Raw genomic sequence first — 20,026 nt, 5'->3', positions numbered from 1 at the left:
GAACAACTCATCTCACCTCTTGTTCTGGTTACAACTGTTTATGTGAAGGGTGGCCTTGTTTCGCCCTAGCAAAACAATCACCGACACCCCCCTCCAGCCCAAACAATTGCATGGGGGCATTCATTATTGGGCGGGGGTGTCAGTGATTTTTGCACTGGCGAACTGGGACTGTACCAAGCCCACGCACATTGCTAATGACAACCAGTTTGCCCATTAGCTTATGGTCCTGAGACTGTTGTCACCAGGACAAATAGCGGGTGACTTTCCCCAATTGGGACACAGATATCAATAAAAACCTGACGAAGGTTCTGATCCTTCCACACTCAATCCAAACTTTAAAAACAGGCTCCCGGCAGCTATCTTTGATATGTGCACCTACGACTCTTAAGAAGGACATGACCTGCTCATCCTGGAAAACATGACCCCTCCATCTTTATGCTGCAGAGCGGCAATGTGCAGGACTTGGACAGAAGTGCCAGGCCTGTAGTCCTCATCGGGACTTGTCATCCTTGGGTGACACTGACAACGTTGCTTCTGCATTTATAAATCATCCTCCCATTCTTGCCCCTAGATGGTCCGCTCTTCAGCTCCATCATTTGGGGAGAATGCCATGCGAACGGCGCTCGGCGGATGACTTTAAAGAAACCAAAGCTGTGGGTGTCCCGGTCATCCAGTCAACGTTTCTCGAAGGAGCCAGGCCGAGCGCTGCCAACTAGCTGCAGCCTCTGTTCAGGTGTTCTGAGAGCTGTGGGCATCGGCTGCCAGAATACAATAGCCGGCGACGGGATTCCCCATCTATGCTGTATAGTGTGCATGGGGGAATTGAGTGTTTTTCCAGCTTCCAGCCTAAGTGGGTTACAGTCCCAGTAGGCACGCTAAGCTTTTATTCTCATGGAATGCGAGGATCCGATCGGTCATCTCACCAGTTGCAGCGCCCAGACAGCCAAATGCAGACGTTCAGTTCAGTGATGGATAGTTTATGTTCCCGGTACAGCAGACACGGGCATTGTAGTGACAACTTAATTAGGAGTGTCAACACAATCCCTGCCATGAATTCACGTTGTGCACATAGATTGGTACCTTTTAAAGTGTTCTGGTGTTACCTTCTTCTCTCTTCTCTTTGTTTTTCAGCAAGAGATGGAAGCTGTGCAAGAGAAAAGTCTCACGCTGGAAGACAAGGCAAAGGTATTATGGCTCACCTATCTGTCCATATTTATTACAAGCATTAACGCCTATATCTGGGGAGGGGGAAGCTTCACTTGCTGTGGGGCTGCCCCCACACTGCAAGGGTTAAGTGTTACTCACGCAATCTTGTGAGCCGGCTGGCTCTTGGACCGGTCCCTGGAGCCTCGCCCCCCTCCCCCTCCGCTGCAGAGGTCTAAAGCCTGGTTCACACCTGGGCGTTTTACAGCGCGTTCCTACGCTCTGCAAAACGCTCAACATGTGAAAACCAATGATTGCCTATGGGCATGGTTCCCACCTGGGCGTTTTACAGCGCGTAGGAACGCGCTGCAAAACGCCCTACGCCCAAAGAAGTACAGGAGCTTCTTTGGGGCGTATTTGCAGCGCGTATCCATTGGGATACAGCCAGGTAACCCTCGGAAACGGGCGTTTGTCGCACTTTTTTTTTTACCGCGTACCGCGGTAAAAACGTGTGGCACGAAATGCGTGACAAACGCGCATATTTGATACGCCTAGGTGTGAACCCAGCCTAAGGATCCTTCTATACACACTGGGGGGAGTTTATCAAAACTGGAGCAGACAGAATCTGGAGCAGTTGCCCATGGCAACCAATCAGCATCTTCCTTCAGTTTGCTCAGGTAAGATTTGAAAATGAGACAGAGAATCTAAATGGTTGCAGTGCAAATCTGCTCCTGATTTTGTCTGCTCCAGTTTTGATAAATTCCCCCCATTGCATAGGACATGATGGAGCAGAGGGACATACCATTGCTGCGGAGAAGGAGACAGGCGCTGTCACAGCCAGTCGGCTTCCAGGAACGCTTGTAGTGCGGGGGTAGCCCCACTGCCAGGGTTAAGATTTTCCTTTCCCCGGAGTTCTTCCTTAACTGCTCATCAGTTTTACTTACCTCATCCCGCTGCCCTGGCAGTCTTGTCTCCCCTACACTTCGCTTTGTGGACTGTCCCTTGGTGTCATCATATATAATGCAGGGCTATTAACTCTGCATTGTGCATGATGATGTCAGCAGGTCTTACTGAAGAAGCAGAGTACTCGCCCAAATGCTCGGCATCGGCAACGATACTTGTATCGGTTTTGGTGCATCCCCAATTAAAGCAAACCGGTCGGTTTGCTTTGCCCTGCCTGCCCCAAGGAAACATTTGCTTTAGGGGTTGTAGATCTTACTAGTGAACATAGACATATTGGAGCTGCCAATGTTCACTCCTGGTCCTCTTCAAATTGCTTGGACAGGAACAATGGTCAACTTTAATTTCTTTGGGGAAAGGAAGTGAAGTATGTTGTCTCCACTGTGGCAGCGGTAATGTCTAATGATCAGTTCCGTGTAGGTTTCAATATTTTTTTTCTTAATAACATCCCACGTTTATCAAAAATTTTTTTTCGTTACAGCTTAAGCAAAGGCTAGCCCTGCTGAAAAAAGAATACAAGAGAACAGTTACTCGTTTACAGGTACTTGCTGATGTGTTAGAGTCATGATTGGGCAGAGTATATTAAGTGGTGCATTGCAGAGTTCTGTTTAGAGCTTTCAATGGTTAAAGTGACACTAAACACTAAAAATGCATTCAAGTACATTAACTATTAACAAAAATGTATCTTATTTGTATATCACTTGTCTGCAGATCCTGAAATCATCTCTGAAGTGGTGCGGACATTGTCCTTCCTTCTGGATGGTGGCTACTTTTGTTTCCCATGGTCCCTGTGTGTGTTGCAAAGTAGCCACCCGCTCCAAGCTCACTCCTGTGATGGACTACAATCTCATGTTTAGTTTACTAATTTGTATTGAGATTGTAGTCCATCATGGGAGTGAGCTTGGAGCAGAGGCTACATTACAACACACACAGGGACCATGAGGAACAAAATTAGCCCCCCTCCAGAAGGAAGGACAGTGTCGGCACCAATTCAGAGATGATTTGAGGAAATATTGATCCACACATGTTATCAAAGCCTCTTACACATAAACCAATTTGTGATTTATGTTTAAAGACCATTAAAGATTTATATTGTAAGTGGAATAACTGGAATTTGTCTGCTTGTGACAGAAATCAGAGAGAGCTGAAAGGGTGAAGATCCATGTCAAGGGACCCATTGAAGAGCAAAGTCAGGAATACATCGGGCAGGATCGTGTGCTGTTGTCAGCAGGTTGGCCATTTCTTGTTTGACTAAATTATATTTTTTGGGCTGGTAGTCAACAAAATAAATGATTAAGTAACCAAAAGGTTTGGAATTTAAAGAGTAACTTGAGGAATTAACAAAATGAACCTTTGCAGTGAGGCTACCTCTGCACTGCAAGGCTTAACTGCTCACTTTGGTCTATGGGCTGGATATACTCACTTGATCCTTGATCCGGCCTGGCCTCTGGAGCGGTCCCCAAAGCCTCTCCTCTCCAGTGCTCCTAATGTCTAATGCTGATCCATTCACCTGTGTTAGACATGAGGACGCCGAGGGGCATCCTTATGTAAAGGGGGACTCTGATGTGAAAGGGGGGGTTCTGATAGAAGGGGAAATTTCAGTTTTTGTGTGCAGTCCCACCTTAAAAATCCATCCAAGACCCCCTATCTCAGATAAGGGTTTGGTATAGATTTTGGAGGGACCACATGTCATTTTTTACATTTATATTTTCCACATCAACAGCTTTGCACATGTATCATATTTTTTTTTAAACTGCAGTTTGTGTACGTTAGAAAATGCAGGCGATGGTTACTGGTGTGATTTCTATCTAACTGATTACTCTGTTTTGAAGGTCTTGAAAACGTTACCAGCAATGCTCTAGATCTCGGGGAATTGCACAGAAAGTATGAGACCCCCTCAGCAGACAAGCTATGTGTCTCTAGTTTGGAGCCTGAAATTGTCAACAGTAACAGCAGGACCCCTCCGTGCTCCGGCGGTGAGAGCAGTGAACAAGAAGCTGAAGGAAACAGAGCTCACCAGTCTAGCCAAGTTTCCAGAAACCGGCTGAGGTTAAGCCGACCGGCGAGAAAAGTCTGTTTTTCTGAATCACCATCGCCAGGTGTATTTCGTGTCAGCAGTACTGTGAATGTCCTGGATGGAAAGGAAAGTACTTTAGATAAAAGTCTGTCACCAGTGTTCAATAAGCATCCTACAGATCATGCTCCTCTGAGACCAGACAATGCCACTGCTAGCTTTTGGTCAGAGGACACAAAGCCTGAAGACATTGCTCATGAGATCGTTGGTCCTTCTAATACTGCATTGTTCCGACTGGGGACAGCAGATAACTCACCCGGTGAAGTTAGGAGGAATTTTGACACTCTGCAGTCAGTTGGTGCAGAAATCACTACACCCAATGAACTGGTACAACATTGTGTGGAAAAGACAGAAACCACAGAGGAGCAGCCACTACCCACAGATGTAGCAGCAACACGCAATTCCAATTGTGCCCTTTTGGTCACACCGCTGCAAGTGCTTGTATTTGAAAACCGCACCGACCTGAAGACAACTTCTGAACCTAGTCCTCCCTTGTCTTCTCAAAACCAGACTCCGCCAAACCTTAAGATGCAGGCTGAAAGTACCGTAATAGAGGAAGGCCATAACCCACTCAGTTCCTGCACCCTGGTGGAGGGGCTGTTATTCCCGGTGGAATATTATGTCAGGACAACACGCCGCATGGCCAGCTGTCAGAGGAAAATTGATATTGATGCAGTAATAAACAGCCATCTTATCACAGGAAGAAAGGGATCGAGGGGAAGGCCACGCCGAAACAGCACATCTTCATCCACACCTATTAATACCAGTGATAAACTGTTTAATTCCCTGACGCCTCTAAGCCGTCCTTCTGTAAATAGTGCTGGAGTGGTTTCGCGATCCAGGCGTGGAAGAGGGCGGAAATCCTGTCCGGCTGTGCTATCGTCTGGTCTAAAAGATATATCTATTCAGCTTAAGTTTGGTGATGAGAGCAGCCTAACGCCCAGCGGCTCACAGAGTGAGAAAGAAAACTGTGAGGAGGCTTCGCCAAGCAAGTCACAGAGTGCTGCGAAGTGTCTTACTAATATAACTGATGGTTCCCAGATAAAAGAGATGGATGGATTTAGGATATTGCTGTCTGATAAGAAGGCATACAATCTTCGATCTCAGGACTCCGCTGTTTTGAATGTACGCACGTCAGCTAGTGATTTTGGTAGCTCTAAGGAAGCCAATGAACCTACAGGTAATTCAACTGACTGTAGGTGTTGTGTGTACATATATGGGGCTGGATAATTACTGGTGGAGGAAAAATACAGATGGAAATTGGGTACCAAGTTCACTGAATAAAGTATAGAGGTTCATGCTCGGGTGCTTAATGACCTAATCAATAGGTCAAGTGCTGACAGTCATCGCACGTGACATCACCTCACACGTGCGTGATGATGTCATCGAGCATGTGCGGCCATCTGATTGACACCTGCCAGCGGGCATTTTGGTGATGGACGCTGGCAGAGAGATAGGAGGTGGCATTCACCTGGCGGGTGAGGTATGTCGCCGGGTTCCCTCCTCTCTCTTGACACTGTCGGGCTCTCTGTGCATGACCGAATGACTGACTATTTAGGGGGGGTGACACCAAAAGGAGTGTTAGTCATTTTGGTGTCACCCCTGCAATGGTGTCACCCGGGTGTGGGCCGCACCCCCCTTGTGACGCCATTGGCACTAATTCAGAGATGATTTGAGGATCTGCAGCCGAGTGATACACACAAAAAATTACAATTTTGTTAATATCATGTATCCATTCCAGAGACAAGGCAGTCTGCTGCAAAACAGAAGTTCTGCCCAGCATGAGACGACATGAGGATTTAAAAGGAAGAGCAGCAAAGAGAAGGGAAACAACCATGGATTACAGTAAGGCGCACATTACAGTATTGTTTTATGTTAACAAATCTGAGGGTTTAATGTCACTTTAAGGTAAAGTTTCTAGTGGAAACATCTCTTGCTATGGGCAAGATTGATACAGTCTTTTCCATAGTGGCTTTTGTGTTTTCAGCAGTGTTACACAGGTACAGCTGGAGGTACTAGGTCATAGCAGATAGCTGCTTCTATAATGTATCTGATACGGGTACTCATTAATCTTACAACTCTTGTGTAAGGCACTTCTGCACATCTGGAAGTTTCAACTGGAGTTCTGCTTTAATCACTGGGGTACTAGAATCGGTCTAGAGCACATAGTGGAGCTGTTAGTTATTACAAAAATGTGTTTATTCGTATTTTGAAGATAATTTGTCTTTATTTTCTTGTTTCCATTCGTAATGCCTTCTCTGCAGGTTCGCCATTTCCTCGCTTCAGCGGGAAGGTCAGTCTTGACAATCTATCTCACCTCTTGAAAATTACAGACTTCCATTTGCCAGATGAGGACTTTGGCATTCTGAAGCTGGATAAGCTGAAATCAGCAAATCACCTGGAACCATTTACTCCCCATACATCCAGAGAGAGAGGAGAGTGCAGCCAGCATCCTAAGAATGACAGCAGCACATTGCCACCTACAGGTAGCTCAGCAGTGCTGCAGGAAGTGGATCTTAGGAGTTGTTCCCAAAAATCAGAGATCGCTTTAAAACTATTAGAAACTAATGAACACTGTACAGATGTTGATCATCCGCCTTGCAACAATGGAAGCATTTTGGGAAATGATATACAGCAATCAGCCGATGCGGTAGTATCGCCACATTCTCCTATAAGAGAGCCAACAAATGCATTGCTGTCACAAATGTCACCTGTTATAACTGAAGTCTTAGACTCCAAAGAAAAAACATCCCATTCTCCTACAAAAGACTTCTTGTGCAGCCCATCTCCCAATGAGAATCATAGTCGCACCATCTCTATTCTGGGAAGACTCCTTCCTGATGACGAAATATCCCCAACCATTCTTCTGAATCCTACTGGATCCTTAAATGATGGTGAAGTACAAGCTTGTATCCCTTTTACTGAAGTTTCAGGAGCTGCTGAATGTTTGGGGGCAAATCTTGACTCATGCAAAGGTTTGGAGTCCAATGATGTTCCCACAGATTCTCCCACAGAGTCAGAGATGCCTGGAAAGCTTTCCTCTCCTAAAGAACTGAACAGTACTGCGCTCTTCTTACCATCAGTATGTTCTGTCCCTCTAGAGAGTATAATTGATACTGTAGCTTCCTTCTGCACGCCAGGGCTTCCTTTTTTAGGTTCAACGCCGGCTGTTTTTTCTTCTCCACAAGGCAGCAAAACATTCGTTGTTTGCAGTCCGGTAGATGAGGGGCAGGAGAAAGCCCTTTGTTCAGAGGCCTGTGGTGGAGAAGGCCCTACATATATGCCACTGAGTTATTTGATTGCTACTGGAGATACAGAGGACACCAAGCCATGTCATGTTGTATTGGGACAAGACAATAACACAGTGGTTGAAGGTCATTGTGAAAATCTAGAGCATCAAGAGAAGAGCCTGCTATCAAAGACTGACAAAGATAGATCTGTTCTTGTAAGTTGATTGGACTATACGTGTGCATGGGTAGAGTGGAAGGAGCAAAGCTCATGCCTCCCTGCTGTTTGTAGACCTCTAGATCTGACTCAGTGTTAGACTTTTGCAGAGAGACCACTGCTTCCATGCTGGGAGCAAGGATATTTTTCTGCAGCATGCTGGCTAGAGGCAGGCTTTTCTACTCAGGTTGTGGCTGCTATCTAAAGAAAACAAAAATATAAGATTTTGAGCACCTTGAGGGGAATTTATCAAAACTGGAGCAGACAAAATCTGGAGCAGCTGTGCATCGCAACCAATGGGCTCCTATCTTTCATTTTCAAATCTTAACTGAAGAGAGAAGCTGATTGGTTACTATGGGCAACTGCTCCGGATCTGTCTGCTCCAGTTTTGATAAATTTCTCTCCTTTTGTTTGCAGCTGGTGCAATCTTGGCAAGGGCACATTTTAAGCTATGGTCACTAACACATTTGAAGCAATGCTTACATACTTGCTGCTCCATAAAGCTTGGTTGATTCATAAATAAAACATGGGAAAATGAATGTGTATTGCAGAGATTTACTGAATTTCTTTTTAAAATTATTATTTTGACCCAATATATCCTTTAAATAGAAACAAGGTTTCATGCATTGATAAGATTATTAATATTGAGCAAATCACTAAAAATATTATAGATTATAATCTCTCTTTTATATCAAATAAATAATTGATAATTAAATATAATCAGAGACGCGTCCACTAGAGCAGATTGTAATGGTCCATATAAGGGTTTGGAAGATGATCTTGCTGTGAGATGTGTAGATTTTCTCATGGCATTCCTTCTTATATGAGCCTTTTCTCTGAGATCGATGATAATGGAGTACATAAGGGTACATCATTGTGCACACAGTTACTTTTGAGATCAGGCTTCTTCATTTATAAGGCAGTATGACTGTCAGTAACCACTTCAGTTATTGGTGGATGCCACTCTGTCTTCCCCTCAGGTTACATCAGGAAGAGCTGCTAATGAAGATACAGAAGAGGGGATTGTATCAGGAGGTCAGCTACGACTGCTTTCGGAAGTAAAGGTCAGTACGCTGAAAATCCTGTCCCTTCTGGGCACTCTCTGATATGTTTTTTAGTGTATTTCAGCCATTTCCATTTCATTAACTATAAACCGCTAGGATCTCTCGGTTTGCCATGGGTACATTGAAGGGCAGCATCAGCCAGAAAGTGAAATGCACTGTTAAAGCAGAAAGAAACTGCATTAGCTGCCAAAAGATCAGTAAATGAATGCTTGTTATCCAGCTATCCTAGCTGCGCAGCTGCACAGCATAAAGAAGGATGACTACACTTTTTTGTTCAAATGCTGGCCTCTGGCCATTTTTCCCAATTCTGCCTGCATCTTGCAGTACTCTTCTTCACCACGAGATGCCCAGCTTCACTCAACCCGGAAGACTTAGAAAAGACTGAGTGCAGGGTGTCATGGCACGGCGCTCTACACCCACAGTGTGCTGATGTTATCACGTCCACACTGCTTTTTGCATCATCCAGGGCTGTTCGACTCTTGGAGATGATCGGAGAGGGCGAACCACCACGTTGTGTTTCCAGCCATAGAAAAAGGAGGCAGGGAGCCGAAAGTTGGACAACATCATTTTCTGTATTGTATGCATTAGTGAGATGTAAAATTTAGGGCTGGGGAAATTAACGATTAATTCCTCGATTAAACGTTTTGATCGAAAATGAAAAAACTCACCTCTCCGCCGGCTTTCGGGAGTCCCGTCGGAGATCCGGTGACGTCACGGACATCGACGTCACCGGACTCCTCCCCCCTTCCCTTCGTTAGCCGACGGAGCCACTTGGGCCGGTGAGTTTGCCCAAGAAGCACCAAGCTTCTGTCTTATCTTAAACATATATATATGCACTATGTGGCACTCCATTAACTCCCCCCCATCTCGCTCACAGAAATGTGCCCATTGAAATTTACTGATATTGTGTTGCAATCAGGTCCTTACATGAAATGGAATGGACAGGTGCTGCTACTTCAAATATTCAGCTAATACTTATGTTTAAATCACCCTTAGGGTTTTGCTGTTTGACTATACTATGTAAATACATTTGTAATCCAGCACGGCGGCCATATTGAGTGGGGCACGTGAGAATAATAACGTGCTGGATTAGTGTGATCCTAGTTTATTGTATTACTTCATTGCTGTGCTGTATGTGTATAGGCCAATGTAGTTGGATCTGTATGTGCATTATAATTAATCGATTAAAAAAATTTTTGAATAATCGAACACACTATAATACACTGTTATTGTTTTACCAGCCAAATGATTTGTGATTCTGCACAGATCATAATGTGATTTGCGCTCAGTTTCCACACTGCACAGCCAGATAGCTGACATACATAGATTCTGATTAAGCAATTCATCCACCTGGTTGTGCAGTTCAGTTTCCTGTTTCGCCCCCAAACTCCTCACTGGACATTTAGCATCACCACCTCCGTCCAGTGAGTAGATAGCACTGGAAACAGTCATGGTAAACCAGAAAGTAGCAGAGTGACTTCTGCTTCCTAGACCAGCTAGATACTAAATGGCTGTGCAAAATTACAAAACGTATGGCAAGTAATACAGTGAATGGATAAAGGTGGTACACCTTGCTATTAGTAAAACTGACAATAAATACATTCCTGAAGTGGGCAAGCTGCAGTGCTAGTAAAGTGATAATGGGTGAATAATGATACGACGCGCTAAAAATCCAATCTAAAAATGATTAGCGTGGTGTATCATTATTCACCCAAATAATACAGTAAACATTCATGTGTATCAATTTCAGTCATACATTTAGCTGTTTGTACGACATTAAACTTTAATGAAAAGCCTTGTGTTATGTTTGCAGGAGAGCTGTGGTGGTGGTGGTTGTGCAGTGGATCTGTGCTCTGTTTGGTGGGAGTTCTCTGACAGACCAGAGCTCTGCATTGTATCAGCAAGCGAATCCTCGGTTTGCCTTTGGAGACCTAAATCAGAGGTGGCTTGGGAATGTGCTCACATGTGGAGCTTTACAGAGGTAAGCTAGTGATAACCATAACCAGTGTATGTACTGTATGGCCAAAACTCTTTTTTGTTTTAGATGGAGAAAATAAGGGTTAATCCCCCGGTTTATTTATTGCTTTCTTTGGCCTGTTGGGTAGATTTGTTTTAAGTTCCTGTCCTGTAGACCCAATAGGAAGTGAGGGAGGAATTTCCCTGATGACTGTCGCTGTAAAATGTATTGCTATTCAAAGATTTACCCCCACCTCTTGTTCTGGTTAAAACTGTAACATTTTGACTTAGGATTTCCTATCCCATAGGGATAAATAAAGAGGGTGAATCTCTACAGCAGGCACACAGTCAGCAATAAAAACTTGGAAGAGGTTCTGATCCATCCCTACTCTGTCCAAAACTGATTTAAAAAAAAGGGAGGAGCAGGTCAGTCCAAGCATTTCTTTGGCAAGGCATTTAATACAGCACTTCTTTGGGAATTCTATGACATACCTAGGCCACCTGGCAGATATAAACCCAATATTATATCCTGTGTGTTCCCAAGGCCTTCTCTGAGTGGACCTGTCTGATACATTCCAGAAGAAGGCATCTTTATGATATTTCCAAACCACCCTAAATGGTGCCTCTCTCTCTATGTTCTGTGGTCCAGTGACTCTATCCCAAGATACCACGATGCTGCAAATATTATAACGGAGAGTAAGCCCAGTTGTCTTACTGAGGAACACCAGTTCCATCGCTTACACCTACAACCACATTATTTCTGCCTTTACCCATGCCTTGCATACATAGATAAGGGAAAGAAATAAGATAAGCTAGTAAACCACAAGCCCGGTATAAATGCTAAATAATGAGTATGTGCCCTGTTTAGTGAATGTTGGGGTTGTGCAGGAACTATTCAGAATCCTATTTCCTCACCTCATCTCCTCCATGTGTACAACCTGCACTTCGATTACTTCAATAAAAGGCCTATGAGCAGTTTTTCCCAATGACAGGCTTTCTTATTGAAATCAATTGAGTTAAAGGGTTGCATTCAAAGGGAAGCAGGTGCAAGATTTTAAAGAGCTGTTCTGCAGCACAAAATAGGCTGCCCAGTGAGGATCAACAAGGATCTGAATATTAATGGTCTATTACAAAACTTTGGGGGTGGGGGTCCGGATACTTATTTTTTTTAATAACAATATTCAATCTACAAATGTGGTTGACCCCAGTCTGTGCCTGCTATGAGCGTAACTGGAAAGCTTCCATCCAGCCCTTAGACATGGCCACTATTTTGTTTCTTTAGCAAACAGCCAGGTGTCAGAATGAGTTTGTTCTTAAGGTTTCATGGAGGAGTTTTGCCTGAACTATGCGTGTTGCAATGTAGACTGCAGTAATAGAAAATGTCCTGAGGAAATAGACAGTTAGATAGGACAGGCTTCCTTTCATAGTGCTGGCATATTTTTTTCTTAATTTGGCTACATATTTTTAATTTTTAGATGCCTGTTATCGAGATACTTCCATTATCTCAGGAGAAGAATATTGTTTGCGTTGCTTTAGGAAATCTAGAAATCATGGAGATCTGGTAAGGACAAACTCTTAATCCTTTCAGACAACAGTAGTGGTTGTAGGACATAGCTAGCCGACGTTTAGGAAACAGTTTCTTGGGTAGTTAATCTAGGTACAGTTTTTTGGCATTACACTGACATGCATGCTCTAAGTACGACATTATAATACGGGCCTTCGCTTATCATACTACCTTACCTGATTATGTTAGAGTAAGAGATCTAATTATACTCCTTATAACAGATTATATCTGTATTATCCATTGTGCAATTGTTGTCTTGATTTCTGGTTGGGCACAGGGCTTTATTCTCATCCCCGGAAAGGCTTGGCTGGGAAAAGCAGCTGGTCAAACGTGGGCACATGAAAACGGCCCAGGGTCTGTCGAGGCACCGTCTGGTCAGCAGTGGCATTGGAGAAGATGGCCAGGTGGTGGAAGTGCAGCAGTTGTCAGAGACAGGAAGGTAAGGACAAATATTTAAAGTAGAGTTGCCCCAAAATAACATTTTTAGACTGAAACAGAAATTTCAAAATTTGTCAGGCTGAAACCAAAAATAACTTTTTTTCCCCCAACATTTTTAAAATTTACAAAATGATTTTAATTGTTTTTTACTTTACTGTTAGCAGCTTTGGGGAAATTTGGACATAGTAAATATTTACTATCTGGTCACTTTATGAATGAACAGGAAGCACCTGAGTACAGAGGCTTCCTGTCCATTCATGACTGGTTTGATAGTAAATATATCACTTCCTGTTCATTCATAACTGGGTACATAGTAATCACTAGGTCAGGGGTCAGCAACCTTAAACACTCAAAGAGCCATTTGGACCCGTTTCCCACAGAAAAGAAAACACCGAGAGCCACAAAACCCTTTTGCCATCTAAAATGAAGATAACACTGCATATATCGTTTTTTTACCTTTTATGCTATGTATAGTTCTGGGCTTAGTAATGCTCTGGGCTTAGTAATGCACTGGACTCTGGGCTTAGTAATGCACTGGGCTTAGTAGTGCACTGGACCCTGGGCTTAGTAGTGCACTGGACCCTGGGCTTAGTAATGCACTGGACTCTGGGCTTAGTAGTGCACTGGACTCTGGGCTTAGTAACGCACTGGAATCTGGGCTTAGTAACGCACCCCCCACCACCACTCACAGCCAGCATCCCAGCCAGACGATGTGCACTGCAGGGGGCGCCTGTTACTAGGGACGTGGCTGGGAGAGGAGGTGAGTCACAAGACCCGCCCCCTTACTGAGAAGCCCGTCGTCAGTGCGGGGCCCTAGGACCCTGCACTGCTGCATATTCCACCAGGGGGGGTGCCCAAGACCGGACCTTACTGGGCCCCCCCACAGCTTCAGGCCCGAGGCCCCAGGAGTAGTTCCGCCCCTGGACAGGGAGCCGCAGCAGAGCGATGAAAGAGCCACATGCGGCTCCGGAGCCGCAGGTTTCTGACCCCTGCACTAGGTCCTTAGTTATTTACATACGCTGAGTGAACATCACTGATCGATCAGTGTTTGTTCTCCGCGCTCCATCCTGACTGCTCTGCTCCTGCCCGCCTATCACCGTAGCTGAGCTCTTCTCCCCGCACTGCCCCACTCGGCCTCCTTACAGCTTCTCTCCTCCCCACTGGGCACCAGTAGCTAGATCAGCTCTGTGTCCCCTCCGATGCCCGCTGCCTCTGCCGACATGGGCTGGGGAGAGCAGCAGGGATTGGAGAGGACACAGATGGAAGCTTGCAGCCGGCACCCAGTGGGGAGGAGAGAACCCAGGGATGCACTGCATTTTCTGCCATTTTTTGTACTATCGGCATTCTGCCCATAGTATCATTTTCAGATGAAATTTCAGTGCATCCCTAATATAAAGCGAACCTTGCAGTAAATTGCAAGGTCAAATGTAAAATATTCACAGACCCCTAACCTTTTACAAATTACCTACTGTTAGTAGGTGTACAATGTACTGCATAAAAGTAGATTTTATACTTGCCTTATGCCAAGGCAAGTATTTACTGCAAGGTCTGCTTTAAGTCTGTTCTGGTAATGCTTTTGGATTTTTTTAAATACATTTAAAGTGACATTAAACCCTCAGATTTTTTAACATAAACCAATACTGTAATGTGTGCCTTACTGTAATCCATGGTAGTTTTGCTGCTCTTCCTTTTAAATCCTCATGTCTTCTCATGCTGGGGGAGAACTTCCCTTTGCAGCTGAGTGCCTCTTCCTGTAGTGCTGGCTCAGATTACAAGCCTATACAAACGGATACACAGACACCGTGTATCCATTCCTGAGACAAGGCAGTCTGCTGCAAAACAGAAGTAGAAGAAGAGAACAGATACAGATTTAAAAGGAAGAGCAGCAAAGAGAAGAGAAACAACCATGGATTACAGTAAGGCGCACATTACAGTATTGTTTTATGTTAAAAAATCTGAGAGTTTAATGTCACTTTAAGTAACAAAGATTCTTTAATAATATGTAAAGTGAACCAGTCACATTTTGGTATTGGTGGAACAAGCAAGTACCCAGTTTTGTCGCCTGTACACTTGAGGTTTGCTAGTTTGAGGTAGCAAATTATTTGGACCCAGGGATACACCAACAGTTTGGTGGCTGATAAAAAAAAATGTTCCATCAGCTCGTGATCTGTGGCTGCTCATAGCCTATATCCCCCATGATTCTTTACTGGAGGCATTCTAGCCCAATCACAGAAAATTATCGGAGTTCTCATGTTGTGCTGTGTTGTACTACATTATTTGTGGACTTGTGTTTCTGCAGTTCAGTGGATTCCCTTTCATTGGTGCCTCCCAGAGACAGTGTTCTGGCATTCTGTGAAGTGGAAGGAGAGAAGAATGCTCTGGTCGGATCCACCATGGATGCTTACGTGGTTGTCTGGTAAGCCCGGCCTTTGTTGTTACTGTTACCTACAACAGTGCTTGCCTTCCATTTGTAGTGCCCTTGGACCATCTACATTAATCAATGTACTTATCTTGGCAAGGATTCTGAACTGACCGCAGGACACTAATATAAGTAACTTTAGGTGCTTACACACGCTTGTATCTACAAAGCTCCCTGGTGCTCAGAAAAGCCAGGTCAATGTGTCTGTGAAAAGTAGCCATTGTGCTGTGGCCAGTGCTTTTCCACATCCCATGCCTCTGTAAATGCCACAACAAATAATGGTCAGTCTCATAGACCAATAGGTAGGTGAGGCTAGCTTGACCTTGAGTGTTCTGGCTTCTGCAAATAGAACAACCCATTTGTTTTGGGAAGAGGGTGAGCTATCAGGGCTCAGATGTAGAAAACATCCAAAGATGTAGAATGCCGCCATTTATAATGAACACTTGTTTATAATTTATAAAGCATATTTGGGCTAAGCGCAAAGTGCAGTTACCAACAGCAACCACACGGGAGTCTTCCTTCATTCTCTACTGCTTATTTCTGTTGGTTGCTGACCTTTGTATTTCATCATAGCTATTTTTGCTCTACTAAATAGGGTGACATTAGTTGTACAGTATGTCATTATTGACTGTTTTGTGTTGTAGGAATACCATCACTGGACACCTCCTGAGTTCGGTCTGCATGGGTGACCACTGCTCCGACCTCACCTGTCTCAGCGTAACATCCGACTCTGTGAGCCACATCTTCTTCTTTTTCTCTTTTAATCACTAATTATTTAACGAAACTGTGTTTTAGAGCTTTTTTCCTCATGTTCTACTGTCAATGTCTGCCCTTTATTTCTGGAGATGACACTGTACCTCTCCTCCTTTCTCAGGGTTTGTTGTTTTTGGTTGTCGGGAGTCTGTTCAGCAAACCTTGTGTGGATGCAGGCAGCTGCATATTCAAGCTGATCGCCGTCAATCCGCTAGGAGGAGCCAGCACTCCCATTATGTCTTATGTCATTCCGAATAAACCTGGTAGCAGGTAGGTGGTTAACATCGAGATTTGTTGGCCTACATTGCAGCTGATCTATCAACTAACCTTCTCAAGCTGTAAAAGACACTGAGGCTTCTTATGTATTGATACAAGATTACTCAGTGCCGAGAGGCACTAGTTTAACAATTCAAAACACTATTTGTTGTATCATATGTTACTACAGGTGGTAAATTATTATTTTTTTATCAATCTAGATATCTGGAAGCAGATGTTAAAAGACAAAAGGCAGCTGCAGTATTGACCTGTGGAAGCATAGCACTTTGGGATTTACCCAGAAGCCGTTGCAGCGTTACACTTCCCCCTAGCTTGGACGCACCATGGTGTCTTGTACGGTGGAGCCACAGTCCATCCTGCTTACTGATTGGAAAGATTGATGGAACCATTTGCATCTATGAATATACAGAGCCCTACTCAAATAAGGAAAGTTGACAGCAGAGAAGTCATATAGGGGAAGATTGTGCCATCACAAGCTTTGAACAGTGAAATGAACCCAAATATTTAGCAGTGCATCGTCTTTGCCAACAATGATCACCTTCGGTGTGTTTGAAAGAAAAATCGTTTATGTTGCTAATGCAGCCGATCAGATGATATTATTTACTAACCTGTGCTGGAAGACTAAGAAGTGGAAGCTGAGATTTGATGTGAAAGAAGAATGTCTGTTCATTAGGTACTGGTGGTACTACAGGGTACCCCTGTGCCTGATGATGTCATTCGTTTTTTTTGTGAACAGATAGGTTAAGAATGTGCAAGCATCCCAGAGAGGCTGACATGACCTCCCAGATCTAACCCACATCAATAGCTCTGAAAATCCTACAAGCTAAAGTGATTTTGATTTTCTTGTTTAAACTGTAAAGTGCCTGTAAAGGTAATGACAAATAACAAAAAGTTGTGGTATAACGTGCACGTGTGGCCTTTTCTCCAAAGGCCCTATTAGAGAAGATGTCTTCCTGCAGGCAGGGTCGTCCCATTAATGAGACACTTGGCATCTCATTGGGTCATGGGGGTGGGGGATAGGTGTGCTTGCTGCTTCCTTTCCGGTCATAACGTCCCAGATTGCTAAGAGCACTTAGCAACCTGTGACTCTTTGGCCGGCATCCCACCCAGCTCACTTACATCACTGGTTGCCAGGAGCTGAGTGGTACACTTGCTAGCGTCCCGCCCAGCTCCTGGCAACCAGTGACTTCAGTGTGCTGGGCAGGATGCCATGCACCTCGATCAAACCCCCCCCCCCTTTCATCTCCCCCTGAACTCCCCGGCCTCAGGTGGCGGGACAACTTGGGATGCCCCTGGCTGCAGGCTTGCAAGTGACTGGTTTCTCCATTAGGGCCTATGGAGAAAAATACAGTTTAGATATTATGCAAGCAATAAAATACATGTTAAATAGACCCGGCTAAGGATTGTTATAATGCATCTGGTGCCTTGGGCTTGGTACAGTACTGATGCCATTTGAAGCCAATACTTTCAGCTCTAGTGCGGTAAGCCCAGGGTTTCAGAGGGTTTGTTGACATCAGCCTGTGCATGTTATGTTGCATTGTTATGTAACGTATGGTGTAAACAGGGCACATAGAGATTATTTGCTTTCTACATGCCCTTGCATTAAGCTTGCATTGATCTATGTAGCTCAACCCCCCTGCTATGAGCAAGCACTTAAGTTTAACATTTTAGGGGGTTACGTGTTTTCTGGGTTTAAAGAAAACCTGTATTAAGGCACTAAATGTCTATGGAGATGATTTATAAATGTTCTGCCCAGCCATATACTAGAGGAATGCCGCTCCCATGGCATTGCTGCTATGAGATGGAGCTAAGGAGCATAGGAAATGAATATGCTCCTCGGCTCCATCTAGTGGCGGGAAGCCCCTGTGAATGGCTTGGCGAAACAGGGTATGGCTTGGCGAAACATTTATAAATCATCCCCTATGTATCAGGGGTGTTTGAGATAAAGTAATAGTATCAAAGTGCACTGCGCTAAAAAAAATGTGAACAGTTTTAAAATTCCATATGAGAATGTGCAGATCATAAAATCAACAGTGTATCTCCATATATTAATACAAATCAATTAGGAAACATTCACTGTATCTTTCACTCTTGTGATGAATCAATAAATAACTATACAAGCCCACTCTTAGTGAAATACTGTGTAATGTCCTTTTATACAGCTATAAATCGGTGTCCAAAATGCAATACGTTCAGAAAATGTGCATCTCATACAATAGTGGTGCCACGCATCAAAGTGCTCCATGCTGCTGTGTAAAAAAAATGTACCCCTTTGTGATTAAATCAAAGGAAGGGTCCGCACTCACCAGATTTTATTGACCTCTTATAAAGGTTATATAACGATTAGTGCGGTCTCTGTTTCTCAGCTTTTGCTTCTGATGGCTCTCCATATTACCAGCAAGATTTCCAAAATGCTCCGTTTATCTCCTTTTTAGATGTTTCTTTGGTGGAGGTCTTTGTACAGATTCCAGGCTGCTCTGAGCAGTGTGACGGTCGAGGGACAAACCGAGCTTCTTCTTTAACCCTTTGATAGGACAGTGTTCAAATCTGATTTATTAATGCTGAGATTACAAAGAGCCACTTGCGGCGCACGCTGGTGACATTTCGGTGACAACCCGGGTTCTGATTGGCCTTGTGAGCCTAAACCGTCACCAGCGTGCGCTAGAAGTGGCTCTTTGTAATCTCATCAGTAATAAACCTGATTTGAACACTGTCCTATCAAAGGGTTAAAGAAGAAGCATTGTATGTTTATGAGAAGAAGCTCGGTTTGTCCCTCGACTTTCCCTTTCATACTGCTCAGAGCAGCCTGGAATCTGTGCAAAGACCTCCACCAAAGAAACATCTAAAAAGGAGATAAATAGAGCGTTTTGGAAATCCTTGCTGGTAATATGGTGAGGTATCAGAAGAGAAGCTGAGAAACAGAGACCGCACTAAGCGTTATATAACCTTCATAAGAGGTCAATAAAATCTGGTGAGTGCGGACACTTCCTTTGATTTCAGTTATGTAGGCGATCCCACTGACCGAAAATGCCCCAACTTCCTATTGGGGGGGGGGGGTGCTGAAATGACAACGGATGGCGCTGCTGGATCAGGTAAACAAAACAGTAAGTTACCAGCACTCCAAAGGTTCACCAAGCAAAGTTCCTTTTATTCCATGTGTACAGTAACATCACCAAGTGTAGCAACGTTTCGGAACGCATCCGGTTCCTTCAGGTAAAACAAAGTGATACATGTGCAATGTAGTGCTCACGATATATACAATGTGACAATTGTTGTTTTTTTTGCCTGCACTTATGTCAATATTGCGAGCACTACATTGCACATGTATCACTTTGTTTTGTCTGATGAAGGAACCGGATGCGTTCCGAAACGTTGCTACACTTGGTGATGTTACTGTACACATGGAATAAAAGGAATTTTGATTGGTGAACCTTTGGAGTGCTGGTGACTTACTGTCTTCCTTTGATTTAATCACAAAGGGGGTATATTGTTTTACACAGCAGCATGGAGCACTTTGATGAGTGGCACCACTATTGTGTGAGATGTACATTATCTGAACGTATTGCATTTCGGACACAGATTAATAGCTGTATAAAAGGACATTACACGTGTAAGAGTGGACTTGTATAGTTATTTATTGATTTATCACAAGGGTGATAGATACAGTGAATGTTTCCTCATTTATTTGTATTATTATATGGAGATACACTGTTGATTTTATGATCTGCACATTCTCATATGCAATCTTAAAACTGTTCACATTTTTTTTAAGCGCGGTGCACTTTGTTACCATCATCACACAGTGTTTTTAAAACAAAATGATTTCAAACAGCAGCTTTTTTGGTCTTTTCCATAGCACAGGTCCTTTGACAATAATATATTTGAGATAAAGTGACCCACACAAATGCAATCTTCTTCATAAACACTAGTGTGTT

General features: G+C 43.9%; 1 protein-coding gene across 1 annotated transcript; it reads left to right on the top strand.

Moving 5' to 3' along the window:
• Positions 1–1,137: 1,137 nt before the first annotated feature.
• Positions 1,138–16,526, top strand: PALB2 (partner and localizer of BRCA2). The gene is made up of 13 exons (XM_018561089.1): positions 1,138–1,185; positions 2,585–2,644; positions 3,235–3,334; positions 3,936–5,357; positions 6,442–7,622; positions 8,602–8,685; positions 10,499–10,666; positions 12,117–12,202; positions 12,483–12,644; positions 14,943–15,059; positions 15,707–15,794; positions 15,937–16,085; positions 16,292–16,526. The coding sequence occupies exons 1-13, from the start codon at positions 1,138–1,140 to the stop codon at positions 16,524–16,526; spliced, it is 3,900 nt and encodes a 1,299-aa protein (XP_018416591.1).
• The last annotated feature ends 3,500 nt before the right edge of the window (positions 16,527–20,026 follow it).

This window comes from Nanorana parkeri, unplaced genomic scaffold (genome assembly GCF_000935625.1).
Source record: "Nanorana parkeri isolate BGI_ZX_2015 unplaced genomic scaffold, ASM93562v1 scaffold19, whole genome shotgun sequence".
In the NCBI taxonomy this organism is placed as follows: domain Eukaryota; kingdom Metazoa; phylum Chordata; class Amphibia; order Anura; family Dicroglossidae; genus Nanorana; species Nanorana parkeri.
Note: the sequence above shows the minus strand (reverse complement) of the source record. Positions and strands in the feature narration are given on the sequence as shown.